This window comes from Cherax quadricarinatus, chromosome 51, assembly GCF_038502225.1.
Source record: "Cherax quadricarinatus isolate ZL_2023a chromosome 51, ASM3850222v1, whole genome shotgun sequence".
NCBI lineage: Eukaryota > Metazoa > Arthropoda > Malacostraca > Decapoda > Parastacidae > Cherax > Cherax quadricarinatus.
The window spans coordinates 4,365,301-4,378,750 of NC_091342.1; the positions used below are offsets into that span (position 1 = coordinate 4,365,301).

The following is a 13,450-nucleotide window of genomic DNA, read 5'->3' on the forward strand; positions in this document are numbered from 1 at the left end:
CCTCATGTCTTGCAATCTTTCCCTCGGATTTACGGCACACAAGACCATGGTACCCGAATCGGTCTGCTGCTTCACTGCCACAAATACACCTGTGTTCGGCGAGAATAGGGGCGGCAAGTCGAAGGGCAACACCGATGCGGATGGTCTGTGGGTCGAGGTGTGTGCCAAGGCTGGAGTTGGGAACAGCCAACAGAAAGTCCCCAGCATGAGGGGCTCTCACTGCCAGGAGGCGGGCTCTATCCTTCCCAGACACACTCTGAAGCATTGTTGAGGCAATATTTTCCACTATTGGACCATCCCAGTGCGATTGTTTGTAGTTGTTGGGGGGAGCAGGTCTGGTTCCAGAGCCCGTTAGATTATCCCAGATCATTGCTCCGTCAATGAATTTTTGGTCCTGGACTCCAATATTGTCCCTAAGATGTTCAGGGAGAATCGCTGCTACAAGCTCTCTGGATGCAATACACGAGGACAGAAAAGCAGGTAACGCAATCTGTGATGACTTGCGGACACCAATGCCTCCTAGTCTGACTGGAAGTGTAGCTTGGTTCCACTGCCCGTCTTCTAGAGTAAGGTTAAGTACTTTCGTAAAAATCTGCCTCAGAATACTGTCATATTCGTGCAGTATAGGGTTATCATATGAAGGTGCACATCTTAGGAAATATGTCAACCTGGGCAGACTCAAGCACTTTGTGAGAAGGTACAAGGCATCGTGGGTGTCCAGATTGCCTATTCGTTGTTCCATTCTCCTTAACTCTTCCAATTTCTTCCTGAGAATTGTGTCAATGGCATTGCTTCCCAGAGGTGCTCCTAGCAAGACACTATTTGTGGGGGCAATGACTGCTGCTCCTGGTAGTTTTGATCTCACTGCATTTATCACTTGTTGACTGACTGAGATGATTTCACATTTGGATGGATTCAGGACGAGACCCATTTCCTGTCCCCGTGTCATTACCTGTGTAAGGTCATGTAGGAGGGACTCTTTTGTACCTGCTAGTGTGCCATCATCTAGGAACCAGATGCTTAGCTCGCTGGTCAGTCTGACTGTGATTTCCCTAACTGCTATACAGAAGAGAAATGGTGCAAGAGGATCTCCTTGTTGGACACCCTCCGATGATGTGATTTCATGCTCTCCAAAGAGAAGCATTGATTCCTTGCTATACCCAGCTGAAACAAAAGGGAAGAGACCAGGGAAATGTTCTTGTACTGCTGCTAATACCACGTCTCTTTTCAAGAGATTGAACGCATTCTTGAAATCTAATTTTACCACTGCATTGTCCTCAGGCAGGTTGTTGATATACGCCCTTGTTGCATGAACCGCTGCTTCACTTCCTTGAGAGACCCCAAAGCCAAGCTGGTTTGGCTGAAGCATCATGGCTGCCTGTGCACGAATACTTCGGACAGCAGCTTTGGATACGAGGCGGCGTAACGTGTTGCCTACTGCAATTGGCCGAATTCCTCCATCCTTCTTTTTAAGTGAACAAAGTGTTGCACCAAAAAAGAAAGGTCTAATTTCATCAGGAATCAGACCAGCCAAGGAATTGTTGACGAATCTTGTGATCTCTGAAAGCAGTGTCTCTGCAATTTCCCCAATAACTGGATTAACCATTTCCTTTAAATGCTGTGGCCTTATTCCAGTGTAACCCCCAGCAGAGCCAGATGGGAACGACATTATTGCTTTGTAAATGTCTGAGTCTTCCACAATCAATGGTTCCATAGTGGGGACAGAGGTGTTGGAACTGTTTGTGCCACTGGTTTCCCCTGACAGGGTGCTTTCCTCTAAGTGCTTCAGCAGTGTCAGCATCCCTGGGAGCAACTGTATCTTCACTGGTAATAATTCTGATTGCCCACACTGTATTGCCCTCTTCAATTTTCTTGCTCACCTGGACTCTGACTTTTTCACTGTCATAGAGTGAGTGGGGGATCTGCCTCTTCCTTTTTTGTGTTGATGGGGCAGGCGAATGAGGTTATCAACTCTAGGAAAATCTCTTAAGGATTTAATTATCATTGAGGCTAGCCTCTTTCCCCTTCTTTCCGGCACAGCTAAGCAGACATTGCCAAAAAGTAGCAAGTTGTGTTATTCCTTGATGGTTGGTGGAGCATTTAAGATAGTGGAACCATCGTTTACTTTTTTCAGGAGGTCTGTAAGTTTCCCAGCTGCGTGTGGACGGGCTGCTTTGGGAATATGTGTGAGTGTCCTCGTACCTGTTGCTTTAATTGCTTCCAAGAGATTGTCTGATGAGATGAAATCTGTTGGAGTGGGTTCAGGTGCCTGAGGTGGCTCTGGATCATCACTTTCCACAGGAGGACATCCTGAACCAGGGCAACTACCGTGTTTGCGGAGGAAACCATTAGAGTTGAGACAACGAAGCTGTAAGCATGACCGACACTTGCCTCTCCTAGTATTGCCAGCCGTGCCATTTCCCTGGCTGCTTGCTTCCTCCTGGTTCGCATCCATCTGCTAGATGTCAACACAAACCATCTTGAACTACAGGCGATGATTTAGGAGAAGAGGCGAGACGAGGGAAATATATATATATACACGAAGTGCGTAAACTAAACAAAGTAAGTTAGACATGTGTAACACTTGGGTGTCTTTATTGAGGAAACGTTTCGCCACACAGTGGCTTCATCAGTCCTATACAAAGAAGAATAGTGACGATCAGAAGGAGGTTGAGGTAATCAGTCCCTCAGCTTGGAATCATTGTAATCAGTCCATCATTTAGTCTATCAGTTTTGATTGATGGACTGATTACAACGACTCCAGGCTGAGGGACTGATTACTGCAAACTCCTTCTAAGCTTCACCATTGTTGGTACTGGACTGATGAAGTTACTGTGTGACGAAACGTTCCCTCAGTAAAGGTACCCAAGTGTCGCACATGTGTCTAATTTATCCACGTAAGTAAAGTGAATTACTGACGTCAGTAAAGTTACTGATAATGTTAGTCTTTATTGACTCTCTTACTGACGTGACACCTGGCGCTGCCTGGTGACACCTGGCACTGCCTGGCGACACCTGGCACTGTCTGGTGAGACTTGGCACTGCCTGGTGATACCTGGCACTGCCTGGTGACACCTTGCGCTGCCTGGTGACACCTGGCACTGCCTGGTGACACCTGGCACTGTCTGGTGACACTTGCACTGCCTGGTGATACCTGGCGCTGCCTGGTGACACCTTGCGCTGCCTGGTGACACCTGGCACTGTCTGGCGACACCTGGCACTGTCTGGTGAGACTTGCCACTGCCTGGTGATACCTGGCACTGCCTGGTGACACCTTGCGCTGCCTGGTGACACCTGGCACTGCCTGGCGACACCTGGCACTGTCTGGTGACACTTGGCACTGCCTGGTGATACCTGGCACTGCCTGGTGACACCTGGCACTGCCTGGTGATACCTGGCACTGCCTGGTGATACCTGGCACTGCCTAGGGACACTTGGCACTGCTTGGTGACACCTGGCACTGCCTGGTGATACCTGGCACTACCTAGTGACACTTGGCACTGCTTGGTGACACCTGGCACTGCCTGGTGATACCTAGCACTGCATGGTGACACCTGGCACTGCCTGGTGACACCTGGCACTGCTTGGTGACACCTGGCACTGCCTGGCTGGTTTCACGTGAAGAGTGCCACTCTGAAGAATAAACCAAACAGGAATAATTTCTCTCTCTCTCCCTCTCTGTCTGTCTGTCTGTCTGTCTCTCTCTCTCTCTCTCTCTCTCTCTCTCTCTCTCTCTCTCTCTCTCTCTCTCTCTCTCTCTCTCTCTCTCTCTCTCTCTCTCTCTCTCTCTCTCTCTCTCTCTCTCTCTCTCTCTCTATCTCTCTCTCTCTCTCTCTTTTTTTTTTTTTTACACAGGGTTTGACAAGGTTAAGGATCCCTAGCTTTATTGACAAGCTATTTACAGATTAAGGATTCCTAACTTTATTGGCAAGCTAAGAGCTGTTACCTACATCAGCTCATTTGAAAGCATTTTTATTGTTATGAGACATACAAGTAGGGAACAGGATGAAGTTGGAGCCATCTGTGGGCCAGCATTTTCATTTGATCAACTGACTTTATCTCGTTGACATCATTATGCTGTACGAATGTGTTCCATACTCGAGTCATCCTGGGTATGTATGATCTCAGATGGAGTGATGTTCTGGAGAAGGGTACAGCCAGAGTGAAGTTGCTGCTTTCTGCCCGTCTTGTGGCATAAAAGCTTGTTTCACACTGTCCTCGAAGTGGATCCAAGTGTGGTACTTTGACAGTATTGGCCTTGTACATAACAGTAAGGCCACCCACATCCCTCCTATGTTGAAGGCTCTACTGAAATGACAGATCTATCCAGGATGGGTCCAGGCGAGAGATGAGACGTCTTGCTCTGTTCTCTACTCTGTCAAGCAGTCGCAGATGGGAGGGGGATAGCAGACAAACCAAGAAAGTGGAGCATACTCAAGGTGTGAGCGTACTTGTGCCTCGTACAGGATCTTGCAACCCCTACTGTCAAGCAGATGCGAGATACGGCGAAGTGCTGTAAGCTTCCTGGCTGCCTTGTTTGCAAGATTTACAACATGGTTCTTCATGGTTAGTTTGGAGTCAAATTTCACCCCAAGGATATCAACTTCTTCCCCAGGTGCCAACATCCTCCCATTCATCCTTACTACTGCACCAGCATTACCATCATGGTGCCTAGAGACGATCATCATTTGCGTTTTCTCAGGTGCAAATGTTACTTGCCATCTATTTCCCCAAGCTGATATAGCTCTCAGCTGGTGACTGATGTAGCTTAGAGCAGCTGGCATTTCTTCTCTTGGATAAGTGAATGTCAGTGTACAGTCGTCTGCATCTGCATATGCATGTGATTCTGGGATGTGATTCTCTCTCTCTCTCTCTCTCTCTCTCTCTCTCTCTCTCTCTCTCTCTCTCTCTCTCTCTCTCTCTCTCTCTCTCTCTCTCTCTCTCTCTCTCTTCTCCTTTGGGTGTCCCGGAGCTGGGCTGGTAGCGCTTTCAGCTCACACACTAAGGTCCGTGGTTCGATCCCAGGTACTGGTGAAAACATAACGACGTGTTTCCGTAAGACATCTGCTGTTCCTGTTCACCTAACAGTAAAATAGGTACCTGGGTGTTAGTGGACTGGTGTGGGTGGCATCCTGGGTGTTAGTGGACTGGTGTGGGTGGCATCCTGGGGTCTGTATACCTTGTACATGCACTTGAAAAAATGAAGATAATTACCTAAACCTCCCCTGACCTCCACCACCCTCCCCTGACCTCCACTACCCTCCCCTGACCTCCACTACCCTCCCCTAGACCCCACCACCCTCTACTGACCTCCACTACCCTCCCCTGACCTCCACCACCCTCCTCTGACCTCCATCACCCTCTCCTAGACCACCACCACCCTCCCCTGACCTCCACCACCCTCCCCGAGACCTCCACCACCCTCCCCTGACCTCCACCACCCTCTCCTGACCTCCACCACCCTCCCCTGACCTCCACCACCCTCCTCTAGACCTCCACCACCCTCCCCTGACCTCCACCACCCTCTCCTGACCTCCACTACCCTCCCCTGACCTCCACCACCCTCCTCTAGACCTCCACCACCCTCTCCTGATCTCCACCACCCTCCCCTGACCTCCACCACCCTCCCCTAGACCTCCACCACCCTCCCCTGACCTCCACTACCCTCCCCTGACGTCCATCACACTCCCCTGACCTCCACCACCCTCCCCTAGACCCCCACCACCCTCTCCTGACCTCCACTACCCTCCCCTGATCTCCACCACCCTCCCCTGACCTCCACCACCCTCCCCTAGACCTCAACCACCCTCTCCTGACCTCCACCACCCTCCCTTGACCTCCACCACCCTACCCTAGACCTCCACCACCCTCCCCTGACCTCCACTACCCTCCCCTGACCTCCATCACCCTACCATGACCTCAACCACCCTCCCCTAGACCTCCACCACCCTCTCCTGACCTCCACTACCCTCCCCTGACCTCCACCACACTCCCCTGACCTCCACCACCCTCCCCTAGACACCCACCACCCTCTCCTGACCTCCACTACCCTCCCCTGACCTCCACCACCCTCCCCTGACCTCCACCACCCTCCCCTAGACCTCCACCACCCTTTTCTGACCTCCACTACCCTCCCCTGACCTCCACCACCCTCCCCTAGACCTCCACCACCCTTCGCTGACCTCCACCACCCTCCCCTGACCTCCACTACCCTCCCCTGACCTCCACCACCCTACCATGACCTCTACCACCCACCCCAAGACCACCACCACCCTCTCCTGACCTCCACCACCCTCCCCTGACCTCCACCACACTCCCCCAGACCTCCACCACCCTCCCCTGGCCTCCACCACCCTCCCCTGGCCTCCACCACCCTCCCCTAGACCTCCACCACCCTCTCCTGACCTCCACCACCATCCCCTGACCTCCACCACCCACCCCTAGACCTCCACCACCATCCCCTGACCTCCACTACCCTCCCCTGACCTCCATCACCCTCCCTTGACCTCTACCACCCTCCCCTAGACCTCCACCACCCTCTCCTGACCTCCACTACCCTCCCCTGACCTCCACCACACTCCCCTGACCTCCACCACCCTCCCCTAGACCCCCACCACCCTCACCTGACCTCCACTAACCTCCCCTGACCTCCACCACCCTCCCCTGACCTCCACCACCCACCCCTAGACCTCCACCACCCTTTCCTGACCTCCACCACCCTCCCCTGACCTCCACTACCCTCCCCTAGACCTCCACCACCCTCCGCTGACCTCCACCACCCTCCCCTGACCTACACTACCCTCCCCTGACCTCCACCACCCTTCCTTGACCTCTACCACCCTCCTCAAGACCTCCACCACCCTCTCCTGACCTCCACCACCCTCCCCTGACCTCCACCACACTCCCCCAGACCTCCACCACCCTTTCCTGACCTCCACCACCCTCCCCTGACCTCCACTACCCTCCCCTAGACCTCCACCACCCACCGCTGACCTCCACCACCCTCCCCTGACCTACACTACCCTCCCCTGACCTCCACCACCCTTCCTTGACCTCTACCACCCACCCCAAGACCTCCACCACCCTCACCTGACCTCCACCACCCTCCCCTGACCTCCACCACCCTCCCCTAGACCTCCACCACCCTTTCCTGACCTCCACCACCCTCCCCTGACCTACACTACCCTCCCCTAGACCTCCACCACCCTCCGCTGACCTCCACCACCCTCCCCTGACCTACACTACCCACCCCTGACCTCCACCACCCTTCCTTGACCTCTACCACCCTCCCCAAGACCTCCACCACCCTCCCCTGACCTTCACCACCCTCCCCTGACCTCCACCACCCTCTCCTGACCTCCACCACCCTCCCCTGACCTCCACCACCCTCCCCTGATCTCCACCACCCTCCCCTGACTTCCACCATCCTCCCCTGACCTCCACCACCCTCCCCTGACCTCCACCACCCTCCCCTGATCTCCACCACCCTTTCCCTGACCTCCACCACCCTCCCCAGTCCTCCACCACCCTCCCCTGACCTCCACCACCCTTTCCTGACCTCCACCACTCTCCTCCAGACCTCCACCACCCTTTCCTGACCTCCACCACTCTCCCCCAGACCTCCACTACCCTCCCTTGACCTCCACCACCTTCCCCTGACCTCCATCAGCCTCCGCTGATTTCCACCACCCTCCCCTGACCTCCACCACCCTCCCCTGACCTCCACCACCCTTTCCTGACCTCCACCACTCTCCCCAAGACCTCCACCACCCTCCCCTAACCTCCACCACTCTCTCCCAGACCTCCATCACCCTCCCCTGACCTCCACCGGCCTTCCCTGACCTCCACCACCCTCCTTTGACCTCCACCACTCTCCCTCTGACCTCCACCACTCTCCCCAAGACCTCCACCACCCTCCCCTAACCTCCATCACTCTCCCCCAGACCTCCATCACCCTCCCCTGACCTCCTCCACCCTCCCCTGACCTCCACCGCCCTCCCCTGACCTCCACCACCCTCCCCTGACCTCCACAACTTTCCCCCAGACCTCCACCACCCTCCTCTGACCTCCACCACCCTCCCCTGACCTCCACCACTCTCCCCCAGACCTCCACCACCCTTCCCTGACCTCCACCACCCTCCCCTGACCTCCACCACTCTCCCCTAGACCTCCACCACCCTTTCCTGACCTCCACCACCCTCCCCTGACCTCCACCACCCTCCCCTAGACCTCCACCACCCTCCCCTGACCTCCACTACCCTCCCCTGACCTCCACCACCCTTCCTTGACCTCTAACACCCTCCCCTAGACCTCCACCACCCTCTCCTGACCTCCACCACCCTCCCCTGACCTCCACCACCCTCCCCTGACCTTCACCACCCTCCCCAGTCCTCCACCACCCTCCCCTGATCTCCACCACCCTTTCCTGATCTCCACCACTCTCCTCCCGACCTCCACCACCCTCCTCTGACCTCCACCGCCCTCCCCCAGACCTCCACTACCCTCCCTTGACCTCCACCACCTTCCCCTGACCTCCATCAGCCTCCGCTGATTTCCACCACCCTCCCCTGACCTCCACCACCCTCCCCAGTCCTCCACCACCCTTTCCTGACCTCCACCACTCTCCCCCAGACCTCCACCACCCTCCCCTAACCTCCACCACTCTCTCCCAGACCTCCATCACCCTCCCCTGACCTCCACCGGCCTTCCCTGACCTCCACCACCCTCTTTTGACCTCCACCACTCTCCCTCTGACCTCCACCACCCTCCCCTGACCTCCACCACCCTCCCCTAACCTCCACCACTCTCCCCCAGACCTCCATCACCCTCCCCTGACCTCCTCCACCCTCCCCTGACCTCCACCGCCCTCCCCTGACCTCCACCACCCTCCCCTGACCTCCACATCTTTCCCCCAGACCTCCACCACCCTCCTCTGACCTCCACCACCCTCCCCTGACCTCCACCACTCTCCCCCAGACCTCCACCACCCTTCCCTGACCTCCATCACCCTCCCCTAACCTCCACCACTCTTCCCCAGACCTCCATCTCCCTCCCCTGACCTCCACCGCCCTCCCCTGACCTCCACCGCTCTCCCCAGACCTCCACCTCCCTCCAATAACCTCCACCACCCTCCCCTAACCTCCACCACTCTCCCCCAGACCTCCATCACCCTCCCCTGACCTCCACCGCCCTCCCCTGACCTCCACCACTCTCCCCAGACCTCCACCTCCCTCCCCTGACCTCCACCACCCTTTCCTGACCTCCACCACTCTCCCCCAGACCTCCATCACCCTCCCCTGACCTCCACCACCCTCCCCTGACCTCCACCACCCTCCCCTGACCTCCACCACCCTCCCCTGACCTCCACCACCCTCCCCTGACCTCCACCACCCTCCCCCAGACCTCCACCACCCTCCCCTGTCCTCCACCACCCTCCCCCAGACCTCCACCACCCTCCCCTGTCCTCCACCACCCTCCCCTGACCTCCACCGCCCTCCCCTGACCTCCACCACTCTCCCCAGACCTCCACCTCCCTCCAATAACCTCCACCACCCTCCCCTAACCTCCACCACTCTCCCCCAGACCTCCATCACCCTCCCCTGACCTCCACCGCCCACCCCTGACCTCCACCACTCTCCCCAGACCTCCACCTCCCTCCAATGACCTCCACCACCCTCCCCTAACCTCCACCACTCTCCCCCAGACCTCCATCACCCTCCCCTGACCTCCACCACCCTCCCCTGACCTCCACCACCCTCCCCCAGACCTCCACCACCCTCCCCTGACCTCCACCACCCTCTCCTGACCTCCACCGCACTCCCCCAGACCTCCACCACCCTCCCCTGTCCTCCACCACCCTCCCCTGACCTCCCCCACCCTCCCCCAGACCTCCACCACCCTCCCCTGACCTCCCCCACCCTCCCCTGACCTCCACCCAGTCCCTCTCTTAACATAACGTCAGCCAAGACTCGTACATCATGATGGAGTCAGCAGGTGCAGTGTCTGGTGTTGGAGGGATCGGTGGGGGGTGGACGGGGTGGGGGTGAGACACATAGGGGAGGGGGTGAGACACATAGGGGAGGGGGTGAGACACATAGGGGAGGGGGTGAGACACAGGGGGGAGGGGGAGAGACACATAGGGGAGGGGGTGAGACACATAGGGGAGGGGGTGAGACACATAGGGGAGGGGGTGAGACACATAGGGGAGGGGGTGAGACACATAGGGGAGGGGGTAAGACACATAGGGGAGGGGGTGAGACACATAGGGGAGGGGGTGAGACACATAGGGGAGGGGGTGAGACACATAGGGGAGGGGGTGAGACACATAGGGGAGGGGGTGAGACACATCGGGGAGGGGGTGAGACACATAGGGGAGGGGGTGAGACACATAGGGGAGGGGGTGAGACACATGGGGGAGGGGGAGAGACACATAGGGGAGGGGGTGAGACACATAGGGGAGGGAGTGAGACACATGGGGGAGGGGGAGAGACACATGGGGGAGGGAGAGAGACACATAGGGGAGGGGGTGAGACACATAGGGGAGGGGGTGAGGCACATAAAGGAGGGGGTGAGACACATGGGGGAGGGGGTGAGACACATAGGGGAGGGGGTGAGACACATGGGGGAGGGGGTGAGACACATGGGGGAGGGGGTGAGACACATGGGGGAGGGGGTGAGACACATAGGGGAGGGGGTGAGACACATAGGGGAGGGGGTGAGACACATGGGGGAGGGGGTGAGACACATGGGGGAGGGGGTGAGACACATGGGGGAGGGGGAGAGACACATGGGGGAGGGGGAGAGAGAGGTAGTAATAAATATGCAGGAGAGAGAGTGTAGAGAAGGGTAGGGGGAGAGATTAAAGAGGGAGGGGTATGGAGAAGATGCCCACAGAATGTGGGTAGGATACCCACAGAATGAGGGCAGGATACCCACAGAATGAGGCCAGGATACCCGTATAATGTGGGCAGGATACCCACAGAATGTGGGCAGGATACCCACAGAATGAGGTCAGGATACCCACAGAATGAGGTCAGGATACCCACAGAATGAGGTCAGGATACCCACAGAATGAGGTCAGGATACCCACAGAATGAGGTCAGGATACCCACAGAATGTGGGCAGGATACCCACAGAATAAGGCAAGAAAGTTGTCCTCCCATAACAAGATCAGCACGGAACGTGTACGTTACTCAGTTTAAGGACGGTCAGTAGAGTCAGCAAGGAACACGGAACGTGTACGTTACTCAGTGTGAGGACGGTCAGTAGAGTCAGCAAGGAACACGGAACGTGTACGTTACTCAGTGTGAGGACGGTCAGTAGAGTCAGCAAGGAACACGGAACGTGTACGTTACTCAGTTTAAGGACGGTCAGTAGAGTCAGCAAGGAACACGGAACGTGTACGTTACTCAGTTTAAGGACGGTCAGTAGAGTCAGGAAGGAAGAGGAGAGCCACTTACTCTGGACCAGTCCAAGTCAGGCCAGTCAACGAGGGATCTGACCACCAGCTTGTTCCCGAGGAACGCCACGAAGGCGTTGGCGACACAGGAGTGGTCTATGATGGACGCGCCGAGGTAGATGCTGGTGCCTATGGGCGTCAGGCGGTCGTCAAGCAGACAGAAGCTGTTTACCAACACCTGCAGGAGGAACACCTGTGTCATTAACACCTGTAGTCATCAACACCCGAAGGAGGAACACCTGTGGTCACTAAACACCTGCAGGAGGAACACCTGTGTCATTAACACCTGTGGTCATCAACACCTGTAGTTAGGCGGGTGGACGGGTGGGTCTATGGGTATGTGGGCGGGTGAGTGGGAGGGTGGATGGGTGGGTATTTGGGTGAGTGGTTGGATGGGTGGGTCGGTGGATGGGCGGGCGGGTGAGAGGGTGGATCGTTGGGTGGGCGGGTGGTATTATGAGTGTCAACTTTGATATGACTCAGGGCTATTCTGGGCCCCCAGCCCCCAGCCCCCAGCCCCCAGCCCCCAGCCCCCAGCCCAGGCTAGGTAAGAAAGCAGGCAGATAGGGTGAGAGAAGAAAAAAGAGAGAGAGAGAAGGTAAGGAGATAAAGTTAGGCTGATGAAAAATCTGACCATCTCAAAACTACGTCATCAAGGCTGATGGATTGGTTACATCGTCTGTACATCTCCAGTGCATCTGCTGCCTCCGTATTTAACTGAAGAAGCCTACTGTGTAGGCGAAACGTTTCGGAATAAAGATACCTAACTGTTGCACAAGTGTCTTCCTTATCAACAAGACCGAGGGTCTGCAACCCGCCACAGTGACTGCTGTGGTGCACGATCAACATTTCGAGGATTTTCATCTAGAAATCACTGAACGGGCAGGATTTGAACCCAAGGCAGGTCAGTCCTAAAACTCACAGGCCAGTGCGTTAACCACTGGGCCAGTTGGCTCTACTAATATTCGTCCAACTAGGTATATTTCTATACACCATAGGGAGGTTAGCATGAGCCACCACTGTGACCACAAATGCAGGTTTTATCTAGAAATACTACAACTACTACTGCCCCAGTTCCACACACTGAAGATTTACCACTGCCCTGTCCACCATCCTCAGTAGGAACTTCAGGGGTGGAGGTTACGTCTTCTGAAGAGGACCGTGATGATGCCTTCATTGAAGTAAGTCCAGGCTGATCGCCTCATTTCCTTGACTACCAAGAACTAGTTGACACAGTCAGGTCGTCTTAAAAAAAAAGTTGAAAACTGCGTTAGCGCATGATGTCTGCCTGCTGGAGGAGTGTTGAACCAGAGCCTAGATACTGGCATGGACGGAGGGTGGAGTCTCCAGCACTTGTACAAACACACTGACGGAGGGTGGAGTCTCCAGCACTTGTACAAACACACTGACGGAGGGTGGAGTCTCCAGCACTTGTACAAACACACTGACGGAGGGTGGAGTCTCCAGCACTTGTACAAAGTTACACACTGACGGAGGGTGGAGTCTCCAGCACTTGTACAAAGTTACACACTGACGGAGGGTGGAGTCTCCAGCACTTGTACAAAGTAACACACTGACGGAGGGTGGAGTCTCCAGCACTTGTACAAAGTTACACACTGACGGAGGGTGGAGTCTCCAGCACTTGTACAAAGTTACACACTGACGGAGGGTGGAGTCTCCAACACTTGTACAAAGTTACACACTGACGGAGGGTGGAGTCTCCAGCACTTGTACAAAGTTACACACTGACGGAGGGTGAAGTCTCCAGCACTTGTACAAAGTAACACACTGACGGAGGGTGGAGTCTCCAGCACTTGTACAGAGTAACACACTGACGGAGGGTGGAGTCTCCAGCACTTGTACAAAGTAACACACTGACGGAGGGTGAAGTCTCCAGCACTTGTACAAAGTAACACACTGACGGAGGGTGGAGTCTCCAGCACTTGTACAGAGTAAAACACTGACGGAGGGTGAAGTCTCCAGCACTTGTAC

At 55.8% G+C, this 13,450-nt stretch overlaps 1 protein-coding gene across 2 annotated transcripts in view; it reads right to left on the reverse strand.

Moving 5' to 3' along the window:
* Positions 1–13,450, reverse strand: part of LOC128705246 (histone-lysine N-methyltransferase SMYD3-like) — a 53,800-nt gene that overhangs the window by 15,451 nt on the left and 24,899 nt on the right. Inside the window, exon 5 of one of the 2 annotated variants that reach the window (XM_070095681.1) lies at positions 11,460–11,636. The exons of the other annotated variant lie outside the window; for it this stretch is intronic. Coding sequence (XP_069951782.1) covers positions 11,460–11,636 — 177 coding nt within the window. The remainder of the gene's footprint in view (positions 1–11,459; positions 11,637–13,450) is intronic. 2 annotated transcript variants of the gene reach the window in all.